At 43.5% G+C, this 20,373-nt stretch overlaps 1 protein-coding gene across 1 annotated transcript; it reads left to right on the plus strand.

Moving 5' to 3' along the window:
• Positions 1-200: 200 nt before the first annotated feature.
• On the plus strand, positions 201-20,067 carry LOC140731913 (zinc-binding protein A33-like). The gene is made up of 6 exons (XM_073053891.1): positions 201-611; positions 1,302-1,397; positions 1,808-2,041; positions 3,720-3,742; positions 3,830-3,948; positions 16,132-20,067. The coding sequence occupies exons 1-6, from the start codon at positions 201-203 to the stop codon at positions 16,683-16,685; spliced, it is 1,437 nt and encodes a 478-aa protein (XP_072909992.1). The 3' UTR covers positions 16,686-20,067.
• Positions 20,068-20,373: the final 306 nt, after the last annotated feature.

Genomic DNA, 20,373 nt, shown 5'->3' on the forward strand with positions numbered 1-20,373 from the left:
GTTTCAATTTCTGTTCCGACCTGCTTAATCTGTTTCTGATCTGTCCCTGAAATTGATACCACAATTCCTTCCCATGGACAGCAACATAATGCTCATTCCCCAAGACTGCAGCGCGTGTAGTGGATAATCGCGGTACTGCAGGGGATCAGCAGCTCCCCGAAAGTGAAAGCATTCTGAACCAGGAAGTGCTGGGAGTTAACATGGCGTCGAAAGGACCGGTGGAGAATTGGACCGAGGAGCTAATTTGTCCCGTCTGCCTGGATTTCTTCACCGATCCGGTTCTACTGGAGTGTGGGCACAACTTCTGTCGCTCTTGTATCACACGGTGTTGGGAAAGGGAGGAGAGAAATTCGTGCCCGGAATGTAGAGAAGTGTTTGCTGATCGCACCCTCAGGGTTAATCGGGCCTTAGCAAATCTGGCTGAAAGAGCTCGAAATCTAAACCTGAATCCGAAAAGGAAGGAAAGTAAACATCACTGCGAGGAACATGAGGAAGAACTGAAGCTGTTTTGTGAAACGGACAAGACACTGATCTGTCTGATCTGTAGAGATGCGCAGGAACACAGAGAGCACCGCTTCATGCCGATTAAAGAAGCTGTTAAAATCTACATGGTAAAAAATAATGTTAACTTGATACTCACCCTCCCTTCTTTTGTCCTACATACGATCAAACGAGCCTCCAAATCGAACACATCACTCTCTGCAACTTCCGCCATCTCCAAAGGGATTGTACCATCTATCGTTCGCACAGCTCACCTCCACGCCCCACAACTAGCCGCTCTTTGTAAGAATCTCTCCCCGTACTGTATCGCCCTTATCCACTCGCTCCTCCCCACTGATCTCCCTCCTAGGAATGACACCTATATGCGGGGCAAGTTCCACTCCTGACTCCTACACCTCCTACCTCGTCACCATTCAGGGCCCCAAACAGACCCAATTCCTCCAGTTTCTTCCATGGTCAATTGTGCTATCGTATCAGAATCCTCCTTCAGCTCTTTCCCTCTTCCACCTGTCCCCTCTCAGCTTCTCACTTCATCACCCTCTCCCACGTTCCCCCTCACGTTGTCTCACCCGTCCCCTGTTAGCTGGGTCTCACTCCCAACCTTTTTATTCTGCCTTCTGCCCCATTACTTCCCAGTCCTGATGAAGGGCCTCATCCGGGAACACCGACTGTTTATTTCCCCTGTATAGATGCTGCCTGACTCATCGAGTTCCTCCGGCATTTTGTGTGATAATTGGGTTTGATCACTTGTTTCTTTTGTTGCATCTTTGTTTCTATTTCCTTCACTCTCTGACTTCCAGGATCAGATAAAATCTTCCTTAGACTCTCTCACAAAAAAGAAATCAGACTTCCAGGAAAAGGAGCAGCAACAGAAAGAGAAGATTTCCAGAGTTCGGGTGAGGCTCACTGAGCGGAATTTCTGATATTACTGTATAGTTTTGCTCCCTTTAATACAGAATTGCAGAGTATCACAGCTCCAGTGACCTGGGTTCAATCCTGAACCCTGTTGCAGTCTTTTTGGAATTTGCATGTTCTCCCTGTGACCACGACAGTTTCAGACACATTGCAAGGACATGCTGGATGAATGGTTAATTACAATTAGCCCTGTGAAGGTGAAAGATGCTGTTTGTAAATCAGATGGGAGTCAATGGGTCAATAAGGGAGAATATGTTTCAGGAAAACGTGCGGGAATGGGGTTGACGGGAATGTCTCAGAAATAGTATGGACTCTAATGGACTGAATGATCTCTGTAATATCTTAAGGAAATACAACACAGCATTACAGTAAACTATCCTTCACCTTTCAGGAACAGTCACACAGAGTTCAGATCCACATCACATCCCAGTTTTCTGAACTGCGCCAGATTATCTCTGAGAAAGAGCAGAGCTTACTCTGGGATCTCAGGAAGGAAGAGGCGTGGATTCTAAATCCAATGGAAAAAAATCTTCTTAAGATTCAAGAGAATATAAGGTTTATTCAGGAGGAAATCATTAAGTTAAAGGAACAGATGGATCAAAAAGACGGAGTGATGTTTCTCAAGGTGAGGGATTACATTTCAATTTGTTTCTGTCAAATTGAACTGAATGAACAGTGGTATATTTGAAATAAACACAACACAGCGGCCAATCCTACCAAATCAATTGCCGCTGGTGGTAACCTCGCACATAATGTTTTCCTTGCATGACGCACCTCCAATCACTCAACTAATGACATTCTAAAGTGTCGGAGACAGATATTCGATCCTTTAACGGCAACATACGATATTTAAGCAATGAAATTTCACCATAATCAATCGTAAATTGAACTGCAACGAATCGGGCAACAAAAGATGTGGCATCTACCAGTCCCAGGCTCAGAACTGCCCAGAACAAATTACGAAAACGTAACTTATACCCTTCACTTTTACCCTGTACCCACTCACGTGACTGGTTATCGTAATAAGCACGCAACACAATGCAGACAGTAAACAGATACGTTGCTCCTACACATAGCATTTACAAATGGCAGTAAACTGTTTCTCACCTGACAATTCATGCAACTATTCAAGGTTGCTGTTGTCCCAGAACTGGACGTCCACAACTTCTGTACATCCCAGAACAGAATGCAATCTTCTCTGAAGTGATTTACTCTGATCAGAACACAGAGCTGCTGATTATGAACTTAATTACCACGTTAAATATCCTCTAAAACTCACATTAACACCCAGTTCCAGTCACAAGCTCCGAGTGTGTCTGGTGCGGTGGGTGTGAGGGCTCTCTGTCAATCAGTGAGAATAAAGAATGTGACCATCGCATCAGACTTATCCTACATATGCGGCTTCCATTAAATTACGGAAACTTTCACTGTGTCTACTTTTTCGGATAAGTTTTACATGGGATTGTGTCCCATTATCCGTCATGAGCAGGCCATTCAGTTCATCTTCTCCTGTTAGTTTCCCTTCTGCACAAGCCTCCTCCCACCTATTCATCACACCAAGCAACAGTGCCCCGAACTCCCTGGTCTCTCACGTGTTTATGCTGTTTCCCCACTACATTCGGTCTCTGTTATTCCATTACAACCACTCCTATGGCAGTGAATTCCACTTGCTCTTCACTGAATTTTATCTTTGATTGAATGTCTCCCCATAAATAGAAACACAGAAACAAAAAAAAACATACAGCATACAGTGTCTTCGGCTCACAATGCTGTGACGAATATCTACTTTAGAAATTACCTCGAGTTAGCCATGGCCCTCTATTTTTCGAAGCACCATGTACCTATGTAGGAGTCTCTTGAAAGACCCTGTTACATCTACCTCCACCTCCTTTGCCGGTAGCTCATTTCACCCATTCCAAAAAAAACGTACCCTGAAATCTCCCCTGTACTAATTTCAAACACCTTAAAACGAAGCCCTCTCATGTTAGACATAATGAAGTAATTTTTTCCACCTTTGCACAATCAAATCTATGACTAATCTTAAATTGTTCCATTTGATCATTCTGACGCCTTATACTGATGAAAATGCACAACCTGTCCTGTCTTTCCTGTAAATTTCATCCTCTGAGTAATGGTCTAACTTTTAGAAACTTTCCCTGTAATTTACCCTGTGGTTCTGTATTGCTGGTGTGTGTTTGTGACTGTGGCAGTGGGAATTTTCAGCATCTTGTAATGATTTGGATGAAATTCAGGATGTGGACAGTAAGTTGAAATCTAATCAGATTTGTTTTTACTTATTTCAGGAGGAAGCTCGTCGGAACAGGAGGTAGGACATGCTCTTTACTGAAACCCTGTATGGATTTGTAAAATACTTCAAATTTCCAGTTTATCACCAGCAGTTTAATACTTATAGAACCAGTGAAGATGTCCAGGAATTGTCAGTGACCGATGAGGCCCTGCCAGTTGAAAAATTCAATCACCTCTATTTGTCGAACGCAGTGCTGAGAGAAACACTTGATGCTATTAAGCGAGGTAAAACTTACAAATATGCATTTTTTCTTGCTTATGAGACAGAACTAAGTTATAATTTGAGGCAAAGATTGACTGTAATAATAGGCTGAAGGGGAACTGATGTTTATCAACCCCACTGACGGGAAGGCATCACTATCACATGGTCAGCTGGAGATGTCAGACCCCTGAACACACCAGCACAGGGTCACAATACAATCAATACAAAGGACTGGAAGTTGAACCACTGTGTCCTGATCCCAGGCACACTGCACTAACACGCCAAAACACTAGTTTGAATCATACCACAGGAGCTTGGAAATTAATACATATTTCATGATATTGTAGGGAGTAAAAGCGGGTATCAGTGTGGTGACCGGGATTGTCACGAATATACGCAAGTCCTTTGTGACTGCAGACTCTGATTGATGCAGGTCTTCTCACTTCTGGATCGGCAACTCTCACTGTTATTAGAGGGAGAAGAAGGGAGCCGTAGTGATAGAGGACTCAATCGTTCGGGGAATAGACAGGAGAATCTTTGGACGTGAAAGGGACACCTGAATGGTATGTTGCCTCCGAGGTGCCAAGGCCAGGGACGTTCCGGCTCATTTCTGCAGCATTTTAGAGAGGGAGGGAGAAGAGCCAGTATCTTGGTACAATTTGGGACCAAGGACATTGGAAGTAAATGAAAAGAGGTCCTGAAAATAGAATTCAGATATCTTGGTAGAAAACTCAGAAACAGTACCTGCGGTACTGTAGTTTCTGGATGGCTGCCTGTGTCACGTGCTGGTGAGGGTAGAAACAGGAAAACTTGGCAGATTAATGCGTGAATCTGAGAAGTTGGTTCAGGAGGCAGGGCTTCAGGTTCTTGGATCATTGATATCTCTTCTGGAGGAAGTATGACCTGTTCAAAAGTGATGGGTTGCACCTGAACCTGGGAAAGAACAATATTCTCACAGAGTGGTTTGATGTAGTTGTTGGTGAGGGGGTGGGGTTGGAACTGATGTGAAGGGATAGGACTGATGGTAAAAATGCAACGATAGCGTGCAGTCAGACTCTCAGATAGGGTGGACAGATGCGAGGAGAAAATTGTAGCTAGCAGTGTATCAGTGCATTAGAGATGCAGAAATAGAAAGGGTAGCAGATACAGTACACAAAGTGTTATATCTCAATACACAGAGTGTAAGAAATAAGGTGGATGATCTTGTTGCACTATTACAGATTTTCAGGCATGATATTGTGGTCATCACGGAATCGTGGCTGAAGGATGGTTGTAGTTGGGAACTGAAATTTCATATTACAGAATGCATCGGTGGTATAGGAAGGAAGGTAGGCAGAGGGGCGGCGTGGCTCTGTTGATAAATCAGTAGCAAGATGTGACATAGGATTCGAAGATGTTGAATCCTTGTGGGTTGATGTAATAAACAGGAAAAGTAAAAATGGCACTGATGTCACTCATATACAGGCCTCCCAACGATAGGTGGGTTGTAGCCCACAGATTACAACTGGAAATAGAAAAGGCTGATGAAAAGGACAATGTTATGATAATCATGGGAGATTTCAGCATGCAGGTCAATTGGAAAAATTAGGTTGGTAAAGGATCTCAAGAGAGTGAATTTGTTGAATGCAATGTGACAGCTTTCTAGAGCAGTTTGTCGTTGAGCCTAATAGGGAAACAACTCTACTGGACTGGATGTTATGTTTAGAACCAAAGGAGATTAGTTAAAGGAAACCTTAGGAAGCAGTGCTCACAACATTACTGAGTTCAACTTGAAATTTGATAAGGAGAAAGTCAAGTCTGACATTCTAGTATTTCAGAGGAGTAAAATAAATTACAGTGATCTGAGAGAGGAACTGGCCAAAGCAAATTGGAAGGAGATGCTGGCAGGTATAACAGCAGAGCAGAAATGGTTTCAGTTTCTGGGAAAATGAGAAAGGTGAAGGATAGATATATTCAATAAATAAATATTCAAATGGCAAAATAGTAAAACCGTGCTGACAAGAGAAGTCAGGTTAATATACAGGCAAAAGAGAGGACATACAACTGAGCAAAAATTAGAAGGTAGACAGAAGATTGGGAAGCTGTTAAATACCGACAGAGAGGAACTAAAAGAATGATTAAGATGGGAAAAATAAACAAGAAATCGATTTGAATTGAATTGATTTTATTACTTACATCCTTCATATACATGAAGATTAAAAATCTTTACATTACATAACATGCTGGTCAATATAACATGGAAATACAGTTGCCTAAGCACGAGTTAAGCAGTCTGATGGCCTGGTTGAAGAAGCTGTCCCCGGAGCCTTTTTTGCTCCTGGTTTTTATGATGCAGTATCGTATCCCAGATGTTAGCAACTGGCACAGTTTGTGGCTGGAGTGATTCGGGTCTCCAAAGATCCTTCCGGCCGATTTTACACACTTGTCTTTGTAAAACTAGTTAGCAAACAGTATCAAATTGTTTTTCAAGTACTGTTTAAAAAAATAAATGAGAATGGATATAGGCCTGCGAGAAAATGAGGCCGGATATATAATAACGGGGGATAAAGAGATGGCAGATGAACTAAATGAGTATAGTGCATCATTTTGCACTGTGGAAGACACTAGCACTGTGCCAGTTGTTGAAGGGTGCGTGGGAAGAGAAGTGTGTGCAGTTACTGTTGCAAGGGAGAAGGTGCTCAAAAGGCAGAAAGACTTAAAGGTACATAAGTCACCCTGACCCGATGAACTGCACCCTAGGGTTCTGAAAGAGGGTGTGGTAGACATTGTGGAGGCATTTCAAATGATCTTTCAAAAAGCATTGGACTCTTGGTGTGGTGCCAGTGCATTGGAAAATCGCAAATGTCACTTTACTCTTTAAGTAAGGAGGAAGGCAGCCGAAAGGAAATTATAGACCAGTTAGCCGCACCTCTGTGGTTGGGAAGAAGTCAGTGTCAATTGTTAAGTATGAGGTTATGGAATACTTGGAGACACTGGACAAGATACGACAAGTCAGCATGGCTTCGATAAGGGAATATCATCATTGACAAACCTGTTGAGATTCTTTGAGGAAATTACAAAATAGATAGATAAAGAGGATGCAGTGGATGTTGTATATTTGGATCTTAGATTCCTGTGTCTTATTGCTATCAGACCACTACTTTGAAGCTTTGTGAGACTGAGCTCGGACACACCCGCAAGTATTGACATGAGTCAAGATTGCATCTCAAGAGAAGTACACACAGCATAACCGGCCTGGCAAAGCTCCTCACACATACACAAGAAGGATTGGCAGATTGGAGTCAGAGACTCCGCAATGTACGTTATTGTTTCCCTCAGTAACCTGGAAACTATTCTCTTCAGAGACAGTCATTTATTTATTTAAAGAACACAATCACGTGTTAACACACGCCAGACATGTGATGACACACGGTAACATACAAATTCTTCAATGTGCGCACTCTCCTTCAATGTGCCACACCCAAGTATATTTACCATAATCACCATTTACCATACACACATCCGGATATACTACCAGTTTATCTGAGTGTGGCACGCGGCCACAGAATTAGGCAGAAATTTCCATTTAGGAATGAAATCTGCCGTCCTTACCCAGTCTGTCCGTTCTGTGGCACTGAGCTGCCCTCTGATGTGACGTCACATCAACAGTACACAGAATGACTCCAGGGTGAGATTCCTCAGGAGGATGATCTTAAAAGGGTTTGACGGATGATGACCTACTTCATCAATCTGCCAGACTGTCTTCTTGAGTATGTTCCATTTGTGTGTGTTTGCCCCATATCCCTCTAACCGTTTCCTATCTAAGTATTTGCCTAAAGTTATTTTAAAATATTTTATTTTTACCTGTTTCTACAGCGTCTGACGGCAAATTCCATTTACCCACCTCCCTATGAAAAAGTTACCCCATAGACTACTCATAAAAAAAAAATCCCGTCTCATTTTCTATCTGAGCCCTCTGGTTCTGTATTCCCATTTCTTGGGGAAATAAACTTTATTTAAGCACCTTATGAATTTATTTACCTCAATAAGAGGGCCATACCTGAACAACCTGCACTACAGCTGAATAACCCAAGCTTATCCACTCTCTGCTTTGAACCCAAGCCCCCCCAGTCCTGGTAACATCCTTCTGAACCTTCCTGTCCAGTGTAATGACATCCTACGCAGGTTGACTCTGTGGTTAAAAAGGCATATGGTGCATTGGTCTTCATCAATCGTGGGATTGAGTTTAAGAGCCGAGAGGTAATGCTGTAGCTATATAGCACCTTGACCATACCCTACTTGGAGTACTGCGCTCAATTCTGGTCACCTCACTACAGGAAGGATGTGGAAACCATAGAAAGTTTGCAGAGGAGATTTACAAGGATGTTGCATGGATTGAGGAGCATGCCTTATGAGAATAGGTTGAGTGAACTCGGCCTTTTCTGTTTGGAGCGAAGGAGGATGAGAGGCATTGATCGTGTGGATAGTCGAAGGCTTTTCCCCGGGGCTGAAATGGCTAGCTCGAGAGGGCATAGTTTTAAGGTGCTTGGAAGTAGGTACAGAGGAGATGTCAGGGGGTAAGTTTTTTATGCAGCAAATGGGCTGCCGGCAGCGGTGGTGCAGGCGGAAATGACAGGGCCTTTTAAGAGATTACTGAATGGCTACATGGAGTTTAGAAAATGGGTAAAGCCTAGGTAGTTCTACGGTAGGGACATGTTCGGCTCAGCTTTGTGGGCCATATGTTTTCTATGTTTCTATGTTTCCCCATATTCGGGGAACCGGAAAAGCAGACAATATCCCATGTGTGGTCCATATTAAAGACCTTGATTAAGTTCATTTGGACAGTGTCGAAAAGGCTGATGTATAAAGGACTAAAGGTGTTATATTTGAATGCACCTGCATATGGAATAAGGTCGATGATGTTGTAGCACAGGTAGAGATTGGCAGGTATAACGTTGTTGGCATCACAGAGTTGTGGCTAATATCCTGGCCTAATATCCAAGGATACACATTGTATTCAAAGGTCAAGCAGGTAGGCAGAGGAGATAATAGACAATAGACAACAGGTGCAGAAGTAGACCATTCGGCCCTTTGAGCCTGCACCGCCATTTTGAGATCATGGCTGATCATCTACTATCAATACCCGGTTCCTGCCTTGTCCTCATATCCCTTGATTCCCCTATCCACAAGATACCTATCTAGCTCCTTCTTTAAAGCATCCAGAGAATTGGCCTCCACTACCTTCCGAGGCAGTGTATTCCAGACCCCTACAACTCTCTGGGAGAAGAAGTTTTTCCTTAAATCTGTCCTAAATGACCTACCCCTTATTCTCAAACCAAGCACTCTGATACAGGACTCTCCCAGCATCTGGAACATTTCTCCTGCCTCTATCTTGTCCAATGCCTTAATAATCTTATGTGTTTCAATCAGATCCCCTATCAATCTTCTTAATTCCAGCGTGTACAAGCCCAGTCTCTCTAACTTCTCTGCGAAAGACAGTCCAGACATCCCAGGAATTAACCTCGTGAATCTACGCTGCACTTCCTCTACAGCCAGGATATCTTTCCTTAACCCTGGAGACCAAAACTGTACAGAATACCCCAGTTGTGGTCTCACCAGGGCTCTGTACAAATCCAAGAGGATTTCCTTGCTCTTGTACTCAATTCCCTTTGTAATAAAGGCCAACATTCCATTAGCCTTCTTCACTGCCTGCTGCACTTGCTCATTCACCTTCAGTGACTGATGAACAAGGACTCCTAGATCTCGTTGTATTTCTCCCTTACCTAACTCTACACCGTTCAGATAATAATCTGCCTTCCTGTTCTTACTCCCAAAGTGGGTAACCTCACACTTATTCACATTAATCGTCATCTGCCAAGTATCTGCCCACTCACCCAGCCTATCCAAGTCACCCTGAATTCTCCTAACAGCCTCATCACATGTCACAATGACACCCAACTTAGTATCATCAGCAAATTTGCTAATGTTATTCTCAATGCCTTCATCTAAATCGTTGACGTAAATCGTAAACAGCAGTCGTCCCAATACCGAGCCCTGTGGCACCCCTCTAGTCACCACCTGCCATTCCGAGAAACACCCATTCACCAATACCCTTTGCTTTCTAGCTGCCAACCAGTTTTCTATCCATGTCAATGTCTTACCCCCGATGCCCTGAGCTTTGATTTTACCCACCAATCTCCTATGTGGGACCTTATCAAATGCCTTCTGAAAATTGAGGTACACTACATCTACTGGATCTCCGCCGTCCAACTTCCTGGTTACATCCTCGAAAAACTCCAACAGATTAGTCAAGCATGATTTACCCTTGGTAAATCCATGCTGGCTCGGCCCGATCCTATCACAGCTATCTGGATATGCCACTATTACATCCTTAATAATGGACTCTCGCATCTTCCTCACCACCGATGTCAGGGTGACAGTCGATAGTTCTCTGTTTTCTCCCTCCCTCCTTTCTTAAAAAGTGGGATAACATTAGCCATTCTCCAATCCTCAGGAACTGATCCTGAATCTAAGGAACATTGGAAAATGATTACCAATGCATCCGCAATTTCCAGGGCCACCTCCTTTAGTACCCGAGGATGCAGACCTCCTGGACCTGGAGATTTGTCAGCCTTCAGTGCCATCAGTCTTCTCATCACCGTTTCCTTCCTAATGTCAATCTGTTTCATTCCCTCTGTTACCTTATGTCCTTGGACCACCCATACATCTGGGAGATTGGTAGTGACTTCCTTAGTGAAAACAGACCTAAAGTACTCATTAAATTCTTCTGCCATTTCTCTGTTTCCCATAACAATTTCGCACAATTCATTCTGCAAGGGCCCAACATTGTTCTTAACTATCTTCTTTCTCTTCACATACCTAAAAAAACGTTTGCTATCTTCCTTTATATTCCTGGCTAGCTTGCGTTCGTACCTCATTTTTTCTCCCTGTATTGCCTTTTTAATTAAGTTCTGTTGTTCCTTAAAAACTTCTCAATCATCTGTCCTCCCACTCACCTTAACTCTGTCATACTTCCTTTTTTTAATGCTATGCAATCTCTGACTTCCTTTGTCAACCACTGTGGCCCCTCTCCCCCCTTTGAATCCTTCCTTCTCTGGGGAATGAACTGATTTTGCACCTTGTGCATTATTCCCAAGAATACCTGCCATTGCTGTTCCACTGTCTTTTCTGCTAGGCTATCCGTCCAGTCAACATTGGCCAGCTCCTCCCTCATGGCTCCATAATTTCCCCTGTTCAACTGCAACACTGACACCTCCGAGCCGCCCTTATCCTTCTCAATTTGCAGATAAAAACTTATCATATTATGATCACTACCTCCTAATGGCTCCTTTACTGTAAGATCGCTTATCAAATCCTGTTCATTACATAACACTAAATCCAGAATAGTCTTGTCCCTGGTCGGCTCTCGTACAAGCTGTTCCAGGAATGCATCCCGTAGGCACTCTACAAACTCCCTATCCTGTGGTCCAGCACCAACCTGATTCTCCCAGTTCACCTGCATGTTGAAATCCCCCATAACTACTGCGAAATTACCTTTGCAACATGCCAATGTTAACTCCCTATTCAACTTGCACCCAATATCCATGCTCCTGTTCGGTGGCCTGTAGACAACACCCATTTGGGTCCTTTTGCCCTTACTGTTCCTCAGTTCTATCTACACATACTCTACTTCTCCTGACCCTATGTCCTCCCTTGCAAAGGACTGAATCTCATTCCCCACCAACAGGGCCACCCCACCCCCTCTGCCCACATTTCTGTCCTTACGATAGCACCTATACCCTTGTACATTCATTTCCCACGTCTGATCTCCCTGCAGCCATGTCTCCATTATCCCAGCAACATCATAGTTACCCATTCGCACCTGGGCTTCAAGATCATTCGCTTTATTTCTGACACCGTGCATTCAGATATAGAATTGTTAGCCCATTTCTCCTCTGTCTGTTTGAATCGCTGCCTATTGTGCATAACCCAGCTCCCCGAAATCCCATCGGGCTATATGCCACTAGAATTTTGTTGTCCTTCCTAAATTTACTTATTCTTTCAACACATTTAACTCCATGTTCTGTCAGACCATTCCTCTGTACATGTGTCCTACTTATCACTTGTTCCGCCTCACCTTTCTCTACTACACACTTAATATTCCGGAACTGTGTAGTCCGCACCTGTCCTTTATTCTTCCTCTCGCTATCCTCTCTCACATTCTGGATCCCCGTCCCCTGCAAATTTAGTTTAACCCCCGCCCCCCCAAGTAGCACCCGCTCCACGATAGGGAGGGTCTGTTGGTAAACAAAATAAATGAAATCCTTAGAGAGAGGTGACATAGGTTTGGAAGATGTCAAGTCAATGTGGGTAGCGGTAAGAAAGTGCAAGGGTAAAAAGACAATGATAGCAATTATATACAGGCCTCCAAATAGAAGCCAGGATTGAAATAGATACAAACTACACCAGGAGATGGAAAAAAGGGCAAGGTGATGGTCGAAATGTGGGATTTCAACATGCAGGTGGATTGGGAAAATTATGTTGGTGCTGCATCCCAAAAGAGGAAATTTGTATAATGCCTCCGAGTTGGCTATTTAGAACCGCTTGTGGTTGAGCCCAATGGGAGAAAGGCAATTCTCGAGTGGGATTTGTATAATGAACCAGATATGATTTGGGAGATTAAGGTAAAAGAACCTTTAGGAAGCAATGATCATAAAATGATAGAATTCACCCCAGAGTTTGAGAGGGAGATAAAGTCAGATGTATGAGTATCAGAGTGGTGTAAGTTAGTTACAGAGGCATGAGGGAGGAGCTGACCAAAGTAGATGGGAAGGGGACACGAGCAGGGATAATTGCAGAACAACAAAGAGTGGAGTTCCAGCAGCAATTTGGGTAGATAAATCCGAAAGATGAAGAAGAATTTTAAAGGGAGGATGATGTAACCGTGTTTGACAAGGGAAGTCAAAGACAGCATAAAAGCAAAAGAGCAAAAGGCATACAATAGAGCAAAAAGTAGCAGGGTGTTGGAGTATCAGAAAGATTTTGATAATCAACAGAAGGCAATTCCAAAGCCATAAAGAGAGAAAATGAGATATGAGGGAAAGCTTGTCAACAATACTCAAGTGGATACACAAATGTAAAGAATAAAAGAGAGGCGAGAGTAGATATTGGACCCCTAAAAATGACATTGGAGAGGAGAAATGTGAGCTAAAGACATGGGAGAGGTACTTATTTAATATTTTGTGTTAATCCTCACTATGACTGATACTAGATGTATGTCAGAAATGTGAGAGTGTCAGGGGACAGAAATGCGTGTTGATTGTACTACTAAGGAGAGAGTGTGTGGGAAGATCGAAGGTCTGAAGGTGCCTGGACCAGATGGACTACACCACAATGTACCGAAAGAGTTAGCTGAAGAGAATATGGGGGCATTAGTAATGACCTTTCAAGAATTACTAGATACTTGGTCATTCAGGGCGACTGGAAATGGGAAAGGTCACTTCACTCTTTAAGAAGGGAGAGCAGATGGAGAAATAAAATTATAGGAGTGTTAGTCTGGATGTGGTGTGCTTGGGAAGATGTTGGAGTCCAGTATTAAGGATGAACTTTTGGGTACATGGAGGCACATGATAAGATAGGGCAATGACAGCATACCTTCCCTTAAGGGGAAATCTTGACTGACAAATCTGTTGGAATTGTTCGAGGAACACAAAGCCATGATAGACAAAGAATGAATTTGATGACAGAATTGTTGCCGTTGTGGCCAAGCTTGCAGATGATATGAAGATAGAAGAAGGGGAAAGTATTGCAGTAGAAGCTCGGAATCTGGGGAAGGACAGAGACAGATCAGGAAATGGGGAAGTGACAGATGGATTATCGAGTAGGGAAGTCATGCATGCAATTTGATAGAAGGAATAAAGGCATAGATGATTTTGTAAACATCGAGGAAATTCAAAAATCGGTAGTGCAAAGTGACATGGGTGTCCTTGTGTAGGATTCCCTGAATGTTAACTTGCAGTTTGAATCAGTGGTAAGATCGGCAAGCTCAATGTTAGCTTTCATATCGAGAGGATTAGAATACAAGAGAAAAGATCCAATTCATAGGCTTTATAAGGCATTGGTCAGACCACACGGAGTATTGAGAGCAGATTTGGAATCCTTATATCAGAAAAGATTTTCTGGCATTGGAAATGATCCAGGAGGTTCACCAGAATTATTCCGGGAATGAAAGAGTTAACACACGAACAGTATTTGATGGTTCTGGGCCTGTACTTATGGGAGTTTAGAAGAATGGCTGATTTATTATCCCACTCAATCCTATTCTCCCGCTTTTTCCCCATAAATGTTGACGCCCTGACAAATCAAGAAGTTTACTAATCAACTTCGGCTAATCCAAGCAACAGGTCTTGATGAGGGGTCTCAGCCTGATCTATCTGAAACCTATCTGGAGAGAGTTGATGCTGGGTGGATGTTTCTTATCGTGGGTGAGTCAAGAAAAGAAGGCACAGCCTCCTACTAGAGAATGTCCATTTAGAACAGAGATGAAAAGGAATTTCTTTAGCCGCAGGATAAGTGAATCTGCCACAGGAAGGTGTGGAGCCCCAATAATTGAGTATACTTAAAGTGGAGCCACACAGACAAAATGCTGGAGGAATTCAGCAGGCCAGGAAGCATCTATGGAAAAATTGTTGACGGTTCGGGCTGAAACTCTGCACCAGAACCTGTGGTGCTTAACGGTCCCTGTAAATTCTTTCCCTGTCCTAAATAGGGGCTGTGGGTGATGGGATTGTGAGAAAGAGATCAAAGGAATCCTCTTCTCCATCTTTGTCCCCATCCACTTTCTCGTTACGTCTACACACACAGTTCACCCACAGGCTTTGCACCCCTCCCACACCTGGTTCTGGTTCAACCTGCCATTGATCTCTCCCCGCTGGTTCCCATTATCACCTCCTTTACTGTCTTGAACCTTCACACTCCCCCACTTCACACTTACACTCACAAATGAATATTAACATTGAATGAAGGGTCAGTTCCTGAGCTATACTGTTCTATGTTCCCTGTTCAGAAGAATAAGAGGGAAACAAAAAAAATAATAATTCAGGGCTCAACAGGGAGGATCCATGGAGGATATTTCCGCTGTGAGGAGTCAAAGATCAAGGGTCACTGTCTGTTTGGGATTCTCAGCACCCGTTGGGGGGTGGAGGGGGTTTGGGGGTTCTTGGCCATTCAGTTCACAGAGTCATCGTCGTGCAACAAAGAAATGAGCCCTTCGACCCATCACTCTATGCTGACCTATTTACCCATCTAAATTCATCCCATTGGCTGGCATTAGGTCAGTCTCCTTCTGTGCCTTGCTTACTTAAGTGGCTACCCCAATGTCTCTTAAACACAGAGGACTGGAGGCCTGTGACCTGAAGAGGTCGGTGCTGGGCTGCGGTTGTTTGTCGTTCATATTAATGATCTGGGTGGTAGTGTAGGTGACATAGTTAGTAGGTTTGTGGGTGACACAAAAATTCATGGTATAGTGGACAGCGAAGAGGGTTATCTCTGTTTACAGCGGGCCCTTGATCAACTGTAGAGATGGGTACAGGGAGAACATTTCAAAACAGATCCTGGCAGCGACATGGATAGGAAAAGTGAAAGGAATTGTGAGCATATGGGACTAGCTCTTTAAAGCAAGTTGATCGGCACGGACAGGTTGGGCCGAAGGGTCTCTGTGAGCCTCCTGTTTAAATCCATTCACTCACCCCCTTCCCATCTTAATCCACCCCTTTCCCACGTTCGTTTCTGCTGTCTATATCCCCATTTGTTTCTGTACTTGAAGGAAAATACCGACCTGAAACGCAGACTGTCGATCTCTCTCCACACATGCTGCATAACCCGCTCGGTTTCTCCAGCATTTTCTGTCTGTCTGATCGGGAAATCTCTGCTCTCCGTCCAGCTGAAAACCCTTTTGGAGAGATTAGTTGTCCATCAGCGATCGTCGGGTCAAACCGCAGGAAAGGTTTGTGTTGGTCACCCGACCGCACCTGAGGCCCAGCGGCCTTTCCAAATGTGCCGGGGCTTCGCTGCCCAAGCCTCCCCTCCCCCGGTCCCCGGTGCTGCGCTGCCCGAGTTTCCCTCGATCCCGGGGCCGCATTGTCCGAGTCTTCCCCAAATCCCCGGGACCGCGCTCCTCGAGTCCCCCCCCCCCCCGGGATTCTCTAATTCTCTGCTTGTACCCCCAGTCTCTGTCACTCTGGATGTGGAAACGGCAAATCTGTGGCTCGAGGTTTCTGTGGATCGGAAGAGTGTGAGATTAACCCGGACCCGAAGGGATCTCCCTGACACCGGGAAGAGATTCACAAACTGGCCTTCCGTGCTGGGATCGAAGGGATTCACATCGGGGAGACATTACTGGGAGGTGGATGTGGCGGGGATTCGGCGCTGGTGTCTGGGAGTCGCCGCAGAGACTGTGGAGACGAAGAGATGGGTCAAACTAAGTCCAGAGACTGGATTCTGGGTCATTAGGCGGGATTATGACGTGTTACATCGGGATAATAATGTGTTCGGTGTTTCCCCCTCCCCTGAGTCCCGTCTCCCTGCCGGTCCCATCCCTAGGAGGGTGGAAGTTTATCTCAGTTACGAATCTGGGACAGTTTCATTTTACAACGCGGAGACCAAGTCCCATCTCCACACCTTCACTGGGAATAAATTCACAGGGAAACTTTATCCCTTCTTCCGGACAGGGGATGAAAACAAATGGCTGAGACTCTGCTCCGGTTCCACTCCGGGTCTGTAAACGGTTCGGGCTCCGGGACCGGCATCAGGTGTAAAGTCCCTGTAAATATAAATGTGCGCAGAGCGAAATAAACGCGAGATGAGAATTATAGATCCGTTAATTTTAACTCGTTCACCATGTCCGACAACAGAACAGAAACACTGGAGATTCAGCAGCGGCGGGCGGAGGGTCCTCAACTCCCCCGGGTCCTAAAGTCCACCCGCAATGGGACAGATCAAGTGGGTGAAGTGGGGGCGGTGCTACCTAGAAAATACAATTAAGATTGTTAATTAAGTTCATCTGCCATTTCTTTGTCCCCCATTACTACTTCACCAGCGTCATTTTCCAGTAGTCCAATATCAACTCTTATCTCCCTTTCACTCTTCCTGTAACTGAAAACTAAAATTTTAGTATCCTAATTTATATTATTGGCTAGTTTGCCCTCATATTTCATCTTTACCATTCTTAACATTTTATTAGTTGCCTTTAGTTGCATTCTAACAGCATCCCAATAATCCAACATATCACTACCTTTTGCCACATTATATGCTATTTCCTTAGGATTTATGCAGTCCTTAAACTTCCCTTCTCAGCCACGCATTCCTACCCTTGCCATTTGAGAACTTCTTCGGTAGGACATATCTCTGCTGTGTCTTGTTAACTATTCTCAGATACATAATCCATCTCTGTCCAGCTATTATCCCCGCAGTATCCTCCTCCAATTCACCTGGGGGAACTCTTCTCTTATACTTCTGTAATTCCCCTTATTCCATTGCGAGACTGATACATGTGACATAGGCCCCTTCCTCTCAAAATGTAAGAATTCAATTACATTATGATCACTGCCTCCTTAGGGTTCCTTTACTTTAAGCACCAGAGTAAGATCAGGGTTATTTCACAACACCCAATCGAAGAAGGACTTTCCCCGAGTAGGCCCAAACACAAGCTGCTATAAAAAGCCGACTAGTAGGCATTCAACAAAGTCCGCTCTTGAGATCGGACACCAACCTGATTTTGTCAAACTCCTTGAATATCTACTCCCCAAAGATTGCATTTTTTTCAGCCTTATATGCTTCACACTGTATAGTATATGTTTAACTGTTTCATAATGACAAAATGAATACGACACAGAATGAAGTTTTCCAACTAGATAAAAGGTATAATTAAGCATAGTGTGGGCAGTTCTAAGTCGTGTCAATATCTTTCCTTCCCTTCCTGTTTTAAGCCCTTCTTCTATAAACCCAACAGGTTTATGTATTCCGTAACGGTGTCTGTCCTTACGTCCATTATCCTACAAATCTTGCCATAAGGCCCTAATTCTTAACCCAACCAACACCTTAGCTTTTGATTTGCTACGAGTAAGGTCCATATCCACAGTCGATCGTTTAACAGTTTTTTTTGCTAAACAGTCAACCCAATCATTTCACTCAACAGTGCGATTTGCAGGACCCATAATTTGCAGACATATAAACCAAACTTTGGATATGAAATACTGTTTGATGAGTTTCTAACAGTAAACCTGAACTACGATGTGAATGACCTATTTTAAGGCTAATCAAAACCGAAAAATATTCTGAACAAATTAAAAGTTTGCAAGGACCAATTTCCAGCACGATAAGAAACGGCCACACAAAACTAAAAAAAACCTACTTGTGATGTTCCCAACCATCCTCAGGCACACCTTTAACAGGATGTTAATATCTTTGCCCCCACAAGTTAATCCAGTGTGTCAACATCAACTTCAACCTCTATGATTGTCAGGGCAATTTTCCCACTTCAATCAGTAAAGCCGAAACTGGTGGTGACCTTGCTGCACCATAACACAATCATAAAGGCTGTGCTGGTATCATACCCAAACATTCTAAAGTTGAAGATGAAGCTGATGCATAAGCTTCACAGACATAATCAAGAACAGATTGAATTAAACACATAAAAATGGTCAACAAAGATTCTTGTGTTGCATCCAAGAATACCCACATAGATGCCTGAGGAGATTTAATGCTCCTTTACATTTGTCAATTATTTTACTGAAATGGTGCTTCCATGTCAGCTTATTATCCATAGACATATCTGGACATCTTACCACTTACACTTCCTCAAGAGTTTAAACATATAATTTCAAATCAAATGCAAGGCTTTTAATCCAGCTTGTAAAACAAGTAACTTGTTTTAGTGACTGAAAGCTCAAAACCTCAAATATTTGGGATGCATTACATACTAAAACACCTCGACAACCCAGTAACTTCTGTGAGGATCCTGTTTGTCGTCTTCAGCTCGGTGTTTAACAGCATTGTCCCAGAAATCTTGCACTCCAAACTCACCCAGCTTAATGTCTCCCCCGCCGTCTGTCAGTGGATCACAAGCTTCCTGACTGACAGGGTGCAGTATGTGAGGCTGGGGAGCATCATCTCTAGCACCCGGACAATCAGTACAGATGTCCCCTAGGGATGTGTGCTCTCCCCACTGCTCTTCTCCCTTTACACCAATGACTGCACGTCACAGGATCCATCTGTTAAACTCCTGAAGTTTGCAGACGACACAACTGTCATTGGCCTTATCCTAGACGGTGATGAGTCTGCATACAGACGGAAGGTGGAACGACTGACCCTCTGGTGTGGTCAGAACAATCTGGAGCTAAATATGCTCAAGACTGTGGAGATGACAGTGGACTTCAGGAGGAGCCCCCCAATACTCCCCCCACTCACTATACTCAACAGTATTGTGTCTGCTGTGGAGACCTTCAGATTTCTGGGTGTCACAATCTCCCAGGATCTGAAGTGGACACGCAATGCGCACACTCTTATCAAAAAGGCTCAGCAGAGGTTGTATTTCCTACGTCAAATCAGGAAGTACAACCTGCCTCAGAGGCTGCTGATTCAATTCTATTCAGAAATAATCCAGTCTGTTCTCTGTTATTCCATCACTGTCTGTTTTGGATCAGCTACTAATCAAGACAAGAATAGACTCCAAAGAACCGTCAGGGCTGCAGAAAGGATTATTGGTGTGAAACTGCCCTCGATCCTGGACTTAAACGCATCTAGAGTCAGGAAACGAGCAAGTAACATTATTGTAGACCCATCACACCCTGGACATCACCTGTTCCAACTCCTTCCTTCTGGTAGGCGCTTTAAATCACCGTATGCCAGGACAAATAGGTACAAGAACAGTTTCTTTCCGTATGCCATCAGTCTTATGAACACTTGAACTTTAGTCATTATAAATCATGTCCACCTGTACACTAAATGAGGCGGACCTCATTGTATATGGTTTATGATTATTTGCACTATTGTTTTGTTTGCTTTTAATTCTGTACAGAGAGAGCTCAGAGAAACCGGCATCAAATTCCCTGTATGTGTGTGTCCTCATACTTGGCGATAATAAAGGGTTCTGATTCTTATTCTGATATTTGCCTATTGTTCAATCGTATTAGTTGTAAATGCATCCTATTTACTGTAAAATTTAAATTACTACCTCTAATCTATTACTCAGAATCAGAATCAGGCTTATTATCACCAGCATGTGATGTGAAATTTGTTAACTTAGCAACAGCAGTTCAATGCAATACATAATATAGCAGAGAGAGTGAAAAGAATTAACAAATCAAATAAAAAGTATTAACATAAATAAACAAGTAATCTATTATGTATATTGAATAGATTATTAGAAAATCTGCACAAACAGAAATACTGCATGTTAAAAAAGTGAGGTT

The sequence above is a fragment of the Hemitrygon akajei genome, chromosome 8, assembly GCF_048418815.1.
Source record: "Hemitrygon akajei chromosome 8, sHemAka1.3, whole genome shotgun sequence".
Lineage (NCBI taxonomy): Eukaryota > Metazoa > Chordata > Chondrichthyes > Myliobatiformes > Dasyatidae > Hemitrygon > Hemitrygon akajei.

Coding starts and splice junctions, on each gene's coding strand:
- LOC140731913 (XM_073053891.1), top strand. CDS start 201: ATGGCGTCGAAAGGACCGGTGGAGAATTGGACCGAGGAGCTAATTTGT. Junction 612..1,301: donor AAGCTGTTAAAATCTACATG/GTAAAAAATAAT, acceptor TCTGACTTCCAG/GATCAGATAAAATCTTCCTT. Junction 1,398..1,807: donor AGAAGATTTCCAGAGTTCGG/GTGAGGCTCACT, acceptor TTCACCTTTCAG/GAACAGTCACACAGAGTTCA.